The 15,590-nt window shown below is 55.0% G+C and overlaps 1 protein-coding gene across 1 annotated transcript; it reads left to right on the top strand.

Moving 5' to 3' along the window:
- The first annotated feature begins 78 nt into the window (after positions 1–78).
- TTI1 (TELO2 interacting protein 1) lies at positions 79–12,665 on the top strand. Its single transcript, XM_082065586.1, has 7 exons — positions 79–2,531; positions 2,983–3,159; positions 3,947–4,095; positions 4,866–5,006; positions 6,356–6,560; positions 7,276–7,363; positions 12,134–12,665. The coding sequence occupies exons 1-7, from the start codon at positions 248–250 to the stop codon at positions 12,366–12,368; spliced, it is 3,279 nt and encodes a 1,092-aa protein (XP_081921712.1). The 5' UTR covers positions 79–247; the 3' UTR covers positions 12,369–12,665.
- The last annotated feature ends 2,925 nt before the right edge of the window (positions 12,666–15,590 follow it).

Below are 15,590 nucleotides of genomic sequence, written 5' to 3'. Positions count from 1 at the left end.
CCGATGCACGCCATGAGGCGCATGCGCATTGCGCGCACCCGGGACTTTTCTCACAACACACCCCGCGCTGCGTTCGGATGGGTGCGCTTTGTCGCGCTGATAGCCCCAGCTCTCTCAGCGTAACTTCCGGTACGTGTCCGCCCCGCCGCGGGAGCAGGTAGGCGCCCCGGCCCGCAGGGGCCGCCCCGGGCCCGAGCGCGGCGGGTCCGGCCCGGGGGAGCCCGTAGGCTGCGGCCCGGCCCCCGGCATGGCCGTGTTCGACACCCCCCAGGAGGCCTTCGGGGCCCTGCGGCCCGTCTGCGTGCAGCTGACCCGGGCGCAGACCCCGGAGAACGTGGCGCTGCTGCAGGCCCAGCTGGCGGCGGTGGGCGCGGCGGCGCTGCAGGAGCTGCAGGAGTACGTGCTGTTCCCGTTGCGCTTCGCGCTGCGGGCGCCGGGCCCGCGGCGGGAGCGGCTGGCGGAGAGCGCGGTGCGGTGCGTGTCCGCCGTGCTCGCCGCCACCCGCGTGCGGCGGCCCGAGCTGCTGCGGGAGCTGCTCTCCGAGCTCGGCACCTGCCTCCCGGCCCCGGGCGCCGCGGGTAAACCGGCCCCGCAGGCGGAGGAGCTCACGCTGGCTGCGATCGAGGCGCTGCACACCCTGCTGCACTCAGCTCACCAGGATGTCGTCCTGTCCCTGTACCAGCCTGCCACCCTTCCGCTCCTGGGATTTGCTGTGTCTTCACTTCTGGGCCTGGCAGAGCATGAGAAAGCAAAGCAAATTAAGATCTCTGCTTTGAAGTGCTTACAGGTCCTAGTCCTGCAATGTGACTGCCAGGAGCATCGGTGCCTGGACACAGACGAGGCGCAGCGATGTGGGGACTTGTTTGCTTCCTTTCTGCCTGGGATTTCCATTACGCTGTCTCGGGTTATTACTGGAGACCTCAAACAAGGTCACAAACCCACCGTTTCTGCCATCAGACTCTTTTATCTGATTGTTGGCTTGGTGATGGCTGATGCACAGCTAGCCAGAGTCCCAAAGAATAAAGAAAAGCTGCCAGTGGAACAAAGCAGAATATCAGAACTAATGGTCCATAGAGGACCTGACTGGAGTAAAAGTACTGCTGAAAAACTCTTGCTCCTCCTGCATAAAATAGTTGAATTCTCTTCAGTTCACCCACACTGGAAAGTGAGGCTGGAGCTGGTGGAACTGGTCCAGCACTTGCTGCAGAACTGCAGTCGGTCACTGGTGGACTCATTCAGTCACCTTTTAAAGGCCTTGGTTGGGCTGGTGAACGACGAAAACCCCGAAGTGCAAAGGCGGTGTCAGGAGGTTCTGCAGGGCATGGCTGAGCAGGGGATGGTCGCGCAGAACCGGGCTCTCGCTGATGTCCTCTCCGAGAACCTCCATTCCCTCGCCACAGCCCTCCCACGCCTCATCAACACTCAGGATGACACAGGCAAAGTTTCCACTTTGAGCCTCTTACTGGGCTATTTGAAGCTGCTGGGCCCCAAGATTAACTTTGTCCTCAACTCCATGTCCCACCTCCAGCGTCTGTCCAAAGCGCTAATGCAGGTCCTGGAGCTGGACGTGACGGATGTGAAGATCGTGGAGGAGAGAGGCGGGGGCGGCACCAGCCCGTGCGGGCCCACGGGCTCCCTGGCGCGTAGGTGGCAGAGGAAATACTTCCGCTTCTTCACGGAGGAGAAGGTTTTCCAGCTCCTGCAGCAAGTTTGCCGTGTCCTGGGCTACTATGGGAACCTCTATTTGCTCGTGGATCACTTCACAGCGCTGTACAGTGAGTCTGGTGTGTACCGAAAGCAGGCAGCCATGGTGCTAAATGAGCTGCTGGCCGGGGCTGCTGGCATGGGCGTGGATGTGCTTCAGGAGAGGGAAGTTTCACCGAATGTGGATGATCTCAAAGGGTCCATAACATCCATTCTTGATGAGTACACAGACCAGGCGAACTGGTATTTGGTCACCAGCATTGATGCAGAAGAAATCAGCCACGAGCACTCTGTGCAGCATTCAAAGCTCACCGCCCATCCCAGAGGCGCGTGCAGCAGCGTTCTCCTTCCGTCCCCAGAGCCTCCCGCAACGACCCGCACCATGAACAGCAACATCTGGCAGATCTGCATCCAGCTGGAAGGCATCGGCTGCTTCGCCGCTGTCCTGGGGAGGGAGTTCCGCTTGCTTCTGCTGTCGACTCTCTACCCAGTGTTGGAGAAGGCCGGTGACAAGACTCTGCTCATCAGCGAGACGGCACTGGGGACACTGGCAGACATATGCGAGGCCTGTGGTTATGACTCTGTGCAGAGTTTGATAAATAAGAATTCGGACTATCTGGTGAACGGGATCTCCCTGAATTTGCGCCAATTGGCGCATCAGCCACACGCTTCCCAGGTCCTGGACACGATGTTGAGGCATTCGGATGCCAGCTTGCTGCCTCTCGTAGAAGATGTTATCCAAGATGTCTTGGCTGCTCTAGACCAGTCCTACAGTCACCAGGCTCCCACTTTCCTCAGGGTCCTCCACTCAGTCACGACAGCATTAGGTACCTGAGCAATGTTCCCTTTGTGTAGTTCAGGCTCACTGTAGCCAAGGGTTCTTGTTTTTGACATTACACCTTGCCACGGGAGGTTCCAGCAGCTGAGGTGCCGTGGCTGGTGGCAGCTTTGCCGTACTGGTGGGGCAGTGATTGCCAGTAGCTTCCCCCTCCACAGCCAGTTTGTTTGGCCTGCAGATGTGCAGGAACACAGCCCATAGTGGCCCAGAAAGGATGGATTTCCTGCTTCCATGTATGTTCTGTGTGAGCATATGAAGCGTATTCCTCTTTTTGGGGGGTTTTAATGTTCTCCTACCATCAGGGAGGTCAGAGTGATGCAACAGCAGGTGCCCTATTCTGTAGTTCAGTCCCATGAGACTCGTGTTTGTCTCTCAACACCTTGTTGATGTTCAGGAGGGGACCATGATCGCTTAGTAACATACCGATTCCCTTTTTACAGTGCGGTGGTTTGGCTCATCCTGCGGTGGGGAACTCCAGGCTGCTGAGGGCCAGAGCGGGACTCTGTCCCTGGGGCCGCAGGTGGTGACAGGGCAGGAGCTGCAGCAGTTCTTCCTTGACTACGTCAGACAGAAGCAGATTGCGGAGGGCGATCTTCCTGACACAGACGAGGAGGCAGGTCAGTGCCTGGAGAAGAGCATGTTCAGCTTGGAGGAAGACCATGACCCCTGAGGTTCCCTTTTGTCAGACGGGGCCGTGGGAGCAGGGTGACAGCCCAGCTGCTCCTGACACTCGAGGCTGCTTTGAGCTGGCCTGAGCTGGAAGGTGCTACTGCGTGTTCTCACTTTGTTCTGTGCGTGGCAGTGGGGGAAGAGAAATGTTTGCTGATCCAGGCTCATCTGGCTCTAAGACACAAGCACACTGTTTTTCCTGACCTCATCACAGGCTGTTTGGGTTCAGGATGCAAAGTTTCCTCGTTCCGGGATCCTCCTGCATTTTCCTCCCCCTCCCTTGGGAGTCCCTGTACCATTTTCTCCCAGCTAATGATGCCACCAGTCCCTTCTGTCTTGGCCTTGGCAAGTCCTGCAGACATTCATGCAGGGAACTTCTTAGTCTTTCCTGGGCTGTGCTGCAATCCTGACCTTTACATACTTCATCTTTAAATACCCAGGCTTTTCATTTTTAATAAAAATCAATGGGAAGTAAGTCCATGGTGAGGAGACACTGGAAATGTCAGATCAACTGCACTGTCCAGTGAAGAACACAGACCTTCCCCAGTCGCACACTCCTAAATGAATCTGACACTTAACTCGCAGAGCTCAAGCGCAGACTTGACTATATCTAGATAGGTTAAAAAATGCCAAAGGCCTCACTTGGGGATTTGCAGAGTAGTTGTGGGTGGGTGTTGTGATCTCCCAGAACTCCCAAATCATTTTTGTGGCTTCAGTAATGGTTTTGCCTTCCAGATGAGGTTCCGCCCTGTGCTAAGCTGGACCCAAATGGCCCTGACACAGAAGGAGAAGCTCCCCTGCCGAGCCACGCTCAGCTGGCCAAGGACACGATGGAGAGGTGCATCCACCTGCTGTCTGATGGGAACCTCCGTGTGCGGCTGCAGGTCTGTAAACTCTGCTCTGGGAGGGCAGACGGGGCCCAGGAAGGGGGCTGGTAGTTCATTAACACAATGGGCTTCCTAACATAACGAGGTTGCTAATTTGGGACAGAGGCTCCCCAGGCTGGTGAGAGAAAGGGGGGTGGTTTTCTGGAAGCAGTCCAGTTCAAGAACGGCAGCCAGGCCGATCAGGATCTGAAGGATGGCTACATGTCAGGCACCTTCCCTCGATGCTCATGGTAGTCAAGGCTTGTGCCTCAGCCTTTGGTGGAGGATGCAGAATCATATTTCTCCCATCTAGGTCTCCCATCCCCCTTCCTCAGACTGTAGTTCACAGACTGATGAACATTTTTGAAGTTGCTGGGGTGATGATAAGCAGGGCGAAAAGCCTGGGTTTTTTTAATTATAAAAACCCTTTGAAGGTGGCCTCCTTTGAAACTGCAAAGCAAGGCAGAAAATGCAGCAGTGAGGCATAACCCAGATTCTTACCGCAGCAGCCCCAGCCCTGCCCAGTGGTCCCGCTGCCATGCCGGGGAGCAGCCGGGTCCTGCAGCTCAGCCCGTGGAAGGGCCAGGACCTGCCCTGCTTCCAGCACAAGCAGTGCCGCTGTGCCACTGGTCCCTTTCAAACAAGCCCGTGCTCTGTGCGCTGTTCTGTTATCCCAGTTCATGCTGAGGTAAAACTGTACCTTTGGTATGAAACCTCCTTTCTCCTGGCTCTGTGCCGGGGATCCCTGGCCCCACAGCGCTCAGTCTGTTCCGTGCCCCTCCTGCCAGGCCCTGGACGTGCTGGAGCTCTGCGTGACTGTGCTGCATCCTCACGGAAACCACCTGCTTCCCCTGGCTCACTGTGCCTGGCCAGCTCTCGTCACCCGGCTAATTAGCGACGACCCTCTGGCGGTGCTCAGAGCCTTCAAGGTACGGACGCAGATCTGCCAGCAGCCTTCACGCTGCTGCTGCTTGGGAGGCAAACAGGCAGCGCTACAGCCCGCGAGAGAGGCGCTGGGCTTGTGCGGTGATTTTTAAACGTGGTTTGGCACACGGGGTCACCAGCCTGCCATGCGTAGGCTTGTACCGCTCCCACTGCAGCTTGTCCACAGATAAAACCTTGACACCGTTCCTGGGGGAAACAGCAATGTGAGTGGTTATTGCAGGGAAGTGGAAAACCGGTCTTTTGCTACCTAAGCAGCTGTCAGAGGTGCTGTACAGTGCAACTTGCCCTTGCTGGAGCCGCAGTCTCAGCACTGCTTTTGGAAGTCTTAAGCTGAAGAGAAGGGATTGTTCCATGATTGAAGCATTGGCAGGGGAGGGGAGAGGTTAAGCAAAGCCGTAACCTCGTAATGACACTATTCCAGAGCTCCTGCCCACATCAGCTGTCTGCGTTCTCCTGACTCACCAGCTGCACAATAAAGCACGTTTGCAGAGGTTGCCAGCTGCAGGGTTTCACAGCGCTTCCTCTGCTCTCCAGATTCATTTTAAAGTCCTTCAGTATGAATAAAAGGAGAGTTTCAATTCCCCAAATTCAAGAAGCCATACACTAGCATTTCGGAGTAGCCATACCTCACACGTGCCTGCCCTAAAGGAAGGAGAGGTCACTACACAGAAACTAACTCATCAAAAGTTTGAGGGATCATTACAATTAGCATGAAGTTTGGGGTTTGTTATAAGAAATCCCCCAGGGCTAGCTTCCTAAATCTCAGGACAAGCAGCGTAATATCAGTGAAAGCCAAATACAGCATAATCAGCATCTCAGTCGTGCACACTGAAACCAGGAGCTTGGTGAAGTTCTGAGAGAGAACAGTGTTCTGTCCCTGTGGATCTTCCTCCATTTTCAGGTGTATTTAAGGCCATTCCATGGGCTGGTTTGTTTCTGAGCCTGGGCACACACCAGTAGTGCTGGGTGCCCTATGCTGTAGCAATTGGTCTTTCTGTTCACTAGCACACTTGTAAATATGGACTGTTTCCATCACAAAGGGAATCTATATTTTAATGGCATTTTCCGTCAGAGGGTCCTCCAGCAGTTCCGAGTTGCCGAGCTCCCCAGCTCTGCTGTGCTGGTGTGGGAAGGGCAGTCCTGGGACAGCCCTGGGGAGCTGAAGAGCAGCGTGCAGGTCTCTCCATTGGCCATTCGCCTTCTGCTTGTTGTGGGAAGCTGTGGCAGGTGTGGGTGTGTTGCTCTCAGCTGCAGGAGTGTCACAGGAGGATGACAGCCTGTCCCGCACTGGTGGGGTGTCCCAGCTGCCCCCAGTAACCGCTGTGTCCCCCAGGTGCTGTGCACCCTGGCTCAGCGGTGCGGGGACTTCCTGAGGCAGAGGTTCTCCAGGGACGTGCTGCCTGCGCTGACCAGCTCCCTGCGCAGCCAGGCCCCAGCCAGCGCCCGCGCCGGGCCCATCTACAGCCACACGCTCGCCTTCAAGCTGCAGCTGGCCGTGCTGCAGGGCCTGGGTGCTCTGTGCCAGCGGCTGGACATGGGTGAGTACCGGGGACAGCAGAGGTTGTGCCACAGCTCTGCCCAAATCACCTCTTTGATCCTCTCAGCTGCCCAGGCCTGTGCTTGCTCCTCATCCTGCTGCCCCGGGGGTTGGTTTCCTGATCTTCTCCAACCTCGTGCCACCCAGGTCCTGTGAGACTTTTGTCTGTCCACTCACAGGGGCTGGTCACTCTTTATTGCTCAAGAGACAAATAGTGGGAGGGTGCCCAGCACCTTGCAGAGTCTGCTGCTCATCTCGCTTGTGTGTGAAGAGGGTGTGAGGTGGAGTGCAGCTGCCGCGATGCCTGCTGGGCCATGCTTTGTTCTTCGTTAGCTGAAGAAGTGGAGCCCAGAGAAGCCTTCTGGCTAAGCTGACTGGTTCTGTTTTGAGGCATCTCTCTGGGTGACCCTTTAAATGCAGCATATCACATTCTTCTGCTGATTGAAACTCTGAAATTGTCCCAGGTTAAATATCTGGAGCTGCCTTTGATGAGGGAGAAGGTTTGCTGGCCAGTTGCTCTTTTCCTTTCGCAATGCCCTTGATTGCTTTCCTGGCTTTGCAGCAAGAGGCTTAAGAGGCAAGGTCAGAAGAGCTCTGGGTCAGGCAGTTCAAAGGCTCAGAAGCCACTTGCTGCCAATTTAGAGCCAGTTCTGTTAGGCAGCAGCCGCAGCGGAGTCGGATCTCTCCTAGCCTTCTTTTGTGTTCCATTTCTGCAGGCGAGAGTGACCTGAATAAAGTGGCAGATGCCTGCCTGATCTACCTCAGTGCCAAGCAGCCCATGAAACTGCAAGAAGCTGCCCGGAGGTAATGTCTGTTAAACACAGGTATATCACGTGTGCAAATAACACTGGACAGAGGGAGCACGGTAACCCCTTCCCTTCTGCACCTTCCCCATTCCTCCCTCCTACACATCTGAGTCCCATACAACAGGGTCTCTCAGAATTTAACCCCTTTCTCTGGTGAAGAGTCAGTTAGTGCCCAAAATGAGCTGGAGAGCTGGGCTTGCCCACAGGTTACAGCTGACAGTCAGGTAACCTCGCCGTGGATTTGGGGCCAGGTGCTGCTTGCTGTTTTCTGACCACCTCCTGTGCTCCAGTATTCAGGGCTCTTGGCCCACTGGTGGCATAAAACTGCAGGGGGAGGACAGCTACACAGGAACACATGCCAGACACTCCCATGCGTTTTATCGCTTTGTACCTTCTGCAGGCTGGGGATTTACGTGTGTTATCCTCCTGTTTTCCCTGGGCTGCTGTGATCATCAGCGCAGGCTCTGCTGGGCGGACAGAGGCTGATTTGGAATTGTCAGTCTGGGCACCAGACTCGCTCCGAGGCAGCTGGGAGAGGTGAAAAGAGCACAAACAGTTGAGGTGAACACACAGCAGCTCTGTGAGCTGTTGACAGACATACTTTGCTGCTTGGTGTTCAAACTCCTGCTCAGGATGTTCCTGCTGCCAGGAGAAGAAATTGCTATTGTCATATGTTGTCACCTGGAAACACGGCCAGCCATGCCAGCAGCCAGACCCAGGCAGTTACAGACCTCGGACAGCGGATGAGGAAGCCAAGCAGCTCTGTCCCTGCAGGAGGACAGGGGGACAGCCTCCCCTTTCTGGGTGGCCCAGCTCCCCACGGGCAGCGAGTTCCCGGGTGCTGGAGTTTTGGCTGCTGCAAAGGGCAGAGCCGCCCGTTCCCTCACCTGAGCACGGCCCTCCCGTAGCTGAAGTGCTTTGTGTGGCTGGGCAGCAGTTCAGAGCGCTCCCAAGCTGTACTCGTACCTTTGTTTGTGTTCCTGCGCTGGGGAGAGGAGGTTTATTTTTATCTTGGTGGCTTTTATTGCATCGCAGCAGGCTTGAGCAGCGTTTGTTCTGCAGAGGGGCTCTGCGCTGTGGGCTCACATACCCTTCATACATAAAGCGTTCATCTGTGTAAGCAATGCTGGAACAGAAAGCAGAACACCAGGATTCATCTAGATATTTGGAATCTTAAGCTTTTAAATCATTAACAAAGGAGCCTGAAAAGCTGTGCAATTTCCCCCCCCAGCAGGGGTGGGGGAAATACTGAATTAGCCCTATGATGCAATACAGTTATTAGAAGCTATATTGTGAAGCGAGCTCCTTGTTGTTGGAGAAAAAGGAGCAGCAAAGTTCAGGGTTAAGTAACATTTTTCTCCTGTATGTTATTTTTATTCTATTTTAAGGGAAAAATGCCACGTTACACTGCTCCCTCCATGCCTTTGGTGCACCGTATGTTACATATCTCACTGAACAAAGCGAGGGCTCTGTGAAAAGCTCTCCCGTGTGCAGCTCTGTTGGCCGGACTCACCCGTGCACTGAGGCGTGGATCATGTCTAGCGCGGTACTAACCACACACATGGCAGGACTTGGCATTCACTTTGCTTTTCTTTTTGTTCAGTTTAGTCCTGTGTGATCCCTGGTCCTGGATGGATCAGAGTTAAACATATCACGTCGCTTTTAACTACAGCACATGTGAGGTTTCAGCTTGGGAAAATCAAAATTACAGTTTGTACCATAACAATCAGCTCCAGGACCAGGATCCAATCCCGGCCGTGCCGCAGCCCCTTCCCCCGGCTGTGGCACCACCAGCATCTGGCAGCCCTGGTGCTCGGCCTGGCTCTCCGTGTGCTGAACTAACCCTGCAAACACACACGGGTCATCACAAGTGACGCCCTTTCCATCTCAGCAAGGGCAACATTGTCAGCCTGCTACATGAAAAATTCTGCATTTTAAATGCTTCTAAAAACAGACAGACCAGAACTAATCTTAGCTGCAGAATGAGTGCCAACATACGTCACATAACTCAGCTTTATCACTGCAGAAATCCTACAAGGTAAAAGGATGTTTGGAATCAGCTTGCCATATTGATTTATACTCACTGGCCTTTGCTCAGCCTTTTGGATTCTTACTCAACTCATGAGTTGTGACCTGCCAAGAACAAGGTCGGGTCTTACAAAGTCAGCTCCAGCCCCAGTAACTCCCTGCGGGAGGTGACGATTCTGCAGGTACATGAAGGGCTAAGCAGGAATTTTTGGCCAGGATGCTGGAGCCACAAAAAGAACCCAAACAAAAAACAAACCTGAAAACAAAAAGGGTGTTTTGGCTGCCTTCCAAGGATGTCATCATGGCCCGAGGAGGCTGCTTAATCCCATTTATGGGACCCTGTAGTTCTATTAGATGAACCAGTGGGAGTAAGTGAATTTTGTAGCTGCAGCTTCGTGCAATACTCAACAGGCAAAAATAGATGCTAGGGAAAAAAACATTAGAAATTAACCCAGCATGTCTGAGGAAGATAAAATGGGACTGCTGGGAGTATTCCCGGAGAGGAATATTATCCAAAGCTTGGAAAAAAAACCCCACAGAGGCATTGGGGAAGGCTGGGGAACCCCAGCTACATCTCAGCGTTACTCCCATGGAAATCAGGCAGTGCCATGAGCAGCAAGGAGCTGGTGTGGGAGCCGGGGGGAAAGATGGTGCAAACTGGCAGTCACAATACGTAAATCTGAGCTTCTCATCAGTTCATTAAGTTGCATCATCCCTGAGAAACTGGTCACTTTGGGGGAAAAAAACTTTGCAGGAAAAGAGATCAAGAAACTGTCCCTGGCCTGCGTCAGCACTTCCCAGGAGTTCTGCGCTTTTCCAGTTTGAAGTGACTGGTTTGAAATTTACACTTAATTCCTAGCAAGTGTTTACAGCCTGTGCAGTTTAACATGTGCCCATTTGGTCCGCAGTCTGGATAGGATCAGGTTTTTTTCCCCAGGATGTGGGAATCATTTCCCCAGTTTGCAGTGCACTGGCTGTGGTTAAACACTTGGCAGAGCTGCCCAAGGCAGGACCCGTCCCGCTGCCTGTCCCTGTGCTGTGGCTTTGCTTAGGGCCTGGGAAGAGACAGGGCAGCAGAACAGCCGGACTGCTCTGTGCTGGTAGAACAGGTTGTGTAGCTGGAGCAAATGTGAGCTATTTTTGGACCTTTTCTGATACCCAAGTTGATTACACAGCATACCTCTTCTGGCTTGATTGTGTAGTTCGTGGAACAGTTGCTGACAGCTGTCACTCACAAGCCGGGCTGAAGTACACAAAACCAGCCACCTGCATAAGGCAAAATTCAATAAAACAGTATTTAAGTATTAAAAGAAAAAAAAAAAAGGCAACAACAGAAAATAGACCTGGATTAACCCCAGGATTCTTTGCCATGGAAACAGGTTGCTTAGAAACTACCCCAGAGTTAGTTTGAAAATGTAAAAGTCAAGTTGTTCTTTCATCAGCGCAGCTCAGGTTATCAGATCATCCCAGGGACATCACAGCCCCAGGGGCAGGAGCTCCCGGACCGAAGTGGGTTGGGAAGGGGCTGCAGAGCTGCTGTTGTTCTCCTGGCCCCATGGTTTCAGCAGACACAGAGATCAGCAGGACTGTCCCGTCCCTGCAGCTGCAGCCAGAGGCGAGAAGTGCACACTCAGGAGTCAAATCCCCACATTACCTGGGGCATTGACATTCAGAGTGAAAAACATCAACACAGCAGTAAAGCACTAGAGGAAGTTGTCATTCCTCTTGTCCTCCATTCTATTGTTAATGAAGATTTGGGTTTTTTAAAAAAAAATCCTGCTTTGTGAAAGGTGCTATTCGGAAGGAAGAAAATTTGGAGGCAGGTAATGAGGACTTGGGGTGAGGGGAGACACATAAACAAAACGCCCTCGGTGCAGGTTCAGCTCTGCCTGCAGCCAAGTCAGGCCAGAAATACCCTTGTTTTCAGTACCTCTGAAAACTGAAGTCCAGGGGGCTTGGCCCCTCTTTCCCTAAAAACCAGGACAATGTATACAACTTCTTTTGTTGTATATTGTCCAAACAACACCAGATGCACGTAGCACGTACAACGCTCCGCAGTCGCCTCTGGGACAGGCTGATGTCCGAGGCTTTGCCAGCAGCAGCTGTGGCGACACCAGAGCCCGGGCCACTTAGCCACCGGGTTGTCTGGTGTTGATAACTTACCATGGTGCACAGTAACTGTTCTTCTCTCACTTGCTGGTAGATGTGCAAGCTCTGAACTGTCCTCACTTGAGCACAGGAGACATTTCACTGTCTCATGAGCCTCCAGCTCTGCTCCAGCCTCGGGCTGCAGACACAGAATCACAGAATGTTAGAGGAAACTGAGGGGTGACATTAATGTTTACAAATATATAAAGGGTGAGTGTCAGGAGGATGGAGCCAGGCTCTTCTCGGTGACAACCAACGGTAGGACAAGGGATAATGGGTTCAAACTGGAACACAAGAGGTTCCACTTAAATTTGAGAAGAAACTTCTCAGTGAGGGTGGCAGAGCCTGGCCCAGGCTGCCCAGGGAGGTTGTGGAGTCTCTTACTCTGCAGACATTCCAACCCGCCTGGACGCCTTCCTGTGTAACCTCATCTGGGTGTTCCTGCTCCGGCGGGGGATTGCACTGGATGATCTATTGAGGTCCCTTCCAATCCCCACCAGAGCTCCGGTAGCTCTGGTAATGACCCTGCTGGGGGCCAGTCCAAGGACCTGCTTCTTACACACCTTCCCTTTCTTCCTGCTCTTTTCCAAAGTGTTTTTCTCCACCTGATGCACATGGACCCCGACAGCACCTGGCTGCTGCTGAGCGAGATCTGCTGCCCCGACAGGTACCGGCCCCCCCACGCCAGCCTGCGGCCGGTGCAGCTGCCGGGGATGGGGCGGCAGCGGGACGAGTTCACCGACAATGTGCTGGGGCTGCTGGAGCAGCTGCAGCAGCGGGAGAGCACGGAGCCACGGGCTGGCGCCCACCGGGACCCTCCTCCCTGACAGAGGGGACAGAGCTCACCGGGGAAAATCCCCACATTGGCCCGATCGTTCTGGGGACAGGGGAGGGATTGCCCAGGCTAGGGCGCTGCCTGGACACCTTACCCATGGACAGAAGCTTATTATTTATAAACTGTGTTTGAGGACGAGGTGGGTACATTGCACCGATGCAGCAGCTGCCTCCAACAGACGCCCATGGAGCTTTACGCGGGTGAAGCACAGGGATGGGTCTGGCCTGGACATTTGAAGCAAGCTCAAAATCACAAAAAACCAAAGCAATAAAGTGATTGTTACATGGAACAGGCATGTGCGTCACTGCTGGGGATCCTGGGTGAGCATCCAGAACATGTCTCAGCTGTTGGGACAAGGGGACAGCTGCTGATCTCCACCCCCCATCGCTTTACTCCTGGTTGCCTCTGCAGGGAGAACACAAGTCAGTGGCTTTTTACCAGGTAGGACAGGGCTGCAGTTCAGCTTTTACCTTTTTATGCTTTTAAAAATATCTATTCAGTGCTTAATGTTGGGTTGAATTTTGTCCAAAGGAACCCTTCAGAGCTGATCTGACAGGAGAGGCAGAAAGGTGAAATATTACCTGGGGCTCCAGAGCAGCCTGGGGGGTGGTGCAGAATTTTCTGGATTGTTGTAGCACTTGATCAATCTCATCCATCAGGTGCAGATGCCGCATCCAGCCCGTCTCTGCCATCGCTTCAGCGCTGGTTGGGGCTCCAGTGTGACAGATGAGCAGCATGGTGATGGTGTCAGTATTGCTGCCCAAACTGGTTCCCCAGCCGCAGCCCCGCGCTCCTCCTGCCAGGGAGGGACAGACATCCCCTGGGAAACCTGTGCTGTGGTCCTGCAGCGCGGTGTCACCCCCAGACCAGCCTGCTGAGCAGCACCGGCCTGTCACCGGCTCACAGGGATTTACCTGCACCTGCTGCATCCAGACCGGTCACCCCGGGAGCAGGAGTCACCACCCAGCCCTGCCGGGTTCACCTCAGCACAGACTGGACCAGCTTAAGAGAGAAACCAATAACCTGTATTCCAGCTGGTTTTAGGATAAAGTTGCACATTTCTGAAAGGAAAAGCGCATCCCCCTGGCTGGGCCCTGGCACAAGCAACTGCACCAGGACACCCACCGCATCCCAGCGCCGGTGTCTCCTGGCGCGTCTCGGCTCTGCAGAGATGGTCCCTGCGGCCGCCGGGAGAGCCTGGCCCGGCTGCGGCTCACCGTCCCTGTCACAGCTCTTCGCAGCTTCGTTATCACCCCTGCTTTATTACAGGCAGAGTAAATTGCTTTTGTCTGAGGCAGGATAATGGTCAGAGGAGCGACTGCGTGGAAATGGCATTTTCATGAGCCTGGTTCCTCCCCAGCAGTGACTTGCATATCAAGCTCAGCCTGGGGGTTCTTCCCACAACCCCTCCCTGGGCTGCACCGAGCACCCCAAACCTTCCAGGGTGTGGGACTGATCCACAGCAGCACCCTGAAGCATGGGGGGGGCCCAGCTCCAGCCGTTGAACCCCTCAGCACCCCGGAGCAGACCTGGCCCTTCCCCGGCCCAGTGTGGGGCTGCCAGCCCGCTCCCCCCACACCCCGGGGCTGGGGCAGCCCTGTCCAGCTGCCTCCAGCACGAACCCCACAGCACGGGGAGCCCAGCACCCCGGGTCGGATACGGCCTCACGGGGTCCTGCACACGGAGCCAGCGCTGTCCTCTCCTCCAGCTCCCACTCCCAAGATTTCATATAAACTCAGCAAAATTAATCTCTTCTAATAAAACCTGTTATTTTTAAAGCTTGCCTCTAGGTTTTGCAAATTACTACACCACACAGCAATTTGTTTACTCTCCATTTGAGGTGATTTGCAGCCTTTTACCCTCCCCAAAGCAGCTCCGGCTCTCCATTTTCCTCCTCTGTAGATTATTTTTATTGCACCCGTGGCTGACACCTCCTGCTCCCCCTGCAGCAACACGGGTCCCTGACAAGGACCGTGGAGTGCAGCATAAGCCCCAGGTCTCCATCGAGGAGCTGCGGCACGGCGGCTGTCGGTGCTCGTGGCAAAGCACGACGTCCAACGGCAGCTCCTTGCCCTGCAGCTGCTGGATATTTCTCTCCCAACAAAGCACCCCGTGTGGTTACAGGCTCCTGTGCCATTTGCTGCCCTGAGACCACAGCTCTGCGGTGACACCTACAGCGGGTGGCAAAGGTGAGCGTGGCTCTCGCCGCGTGCCACCGTCACCAGTCGCGCCATGCCATTCCTCTGCCGCTGGCTGATGCTGGCCCAGCAGCTCTTGCTTTTGTTACTCTAACACATGACAAATCGCTTCATATCAGCAAAGCGAGAGGTGAGCGCGACGGAGCTCCAGGGATTAATAACAGCAAAGCAGCCGGCAGACTCCCAGCAGCCGGGGCTGAGCGGGCGCTGCCAGTGCTGGGAGCTGCTGTCCCACGGGTGGGGGCTGCAGCACCCACGTTGGGGACCCAAACTCCCACCTGGCCAGGGACAAGGCCTTTGCTCCGGGAGCCCAGGCAGGGGCCAGGGTTGGTACCCGGCAGAGGGGCCAGAGCCCCAGCGCCACCCACCCCACTGCAGAGCAGCCCCCGCTCACCCAGACCCAGCCACATCTCACACACACAGGCAGAAGCTCCTGGCAGAATAGGGAGCTCCCAGCTGCCGCTTTTAAATGCTCTGAGCCCACAGCTGCAAGTGATGATGATAATAATGATGATGATGATGCCCATTGCCATCCCCAGCAGCCCCCAGGGCAGCCCCAGCCGTGCCCTCTTTTTCACCAAGCCAGCGCCAAAGAACCATTGCCTGGCCATGCCAGGCACAGAGACCGCAGATGCAGAGGCTTTGTTTAAAGAGCTTTATTAGCTGCAGCGGGTCTGGCGGCGGCAAGCTGGGCGGTGGGGGCAGGCGGAGGGAGCAGCACCCGGCACCCAGATGGGGAGACTCGGGACCACCCTCCCTCCCTGCGGCCCTGTCCCCAGCAGCGGCGTTTGCCCACGGGGGCACCGGGGCTGAGCTCTGCCGTTCACACTGAACATGAGAGCCCGTGAGCTGGACCCTGCCCGGGCAGCACGGTGCCATGGGGCAGGAGAAAGGGGACGCCCGGGCAGCAGGGACAGAGAAAGGGTGGCTGAGCCCCCCATCCCTGTGAAACGCGAAGGGCAGGAGGAGCGATGGGTGACAGTGACCCAGCTCCGATGGCATGGCTCCCTGGTCAC

The sequence above is a fragment of the Streptopelia decaocto genome (assembly GCF_964273445.1).
Source record: "Streptopelia decaocto genome assembly, chromosome: 14".
Lineage (NCBI taxonomy): Eukaryota > Metazoa > Chordata > Aves > Columbiformes > Columbidae > Streptopelia > Streptopelia decaocto.
The sequence above is the reverse complement of the archived record's forward strand: the minus strand, read 5'-3'. Positions and strand labels throughout refer to the sequence as shown.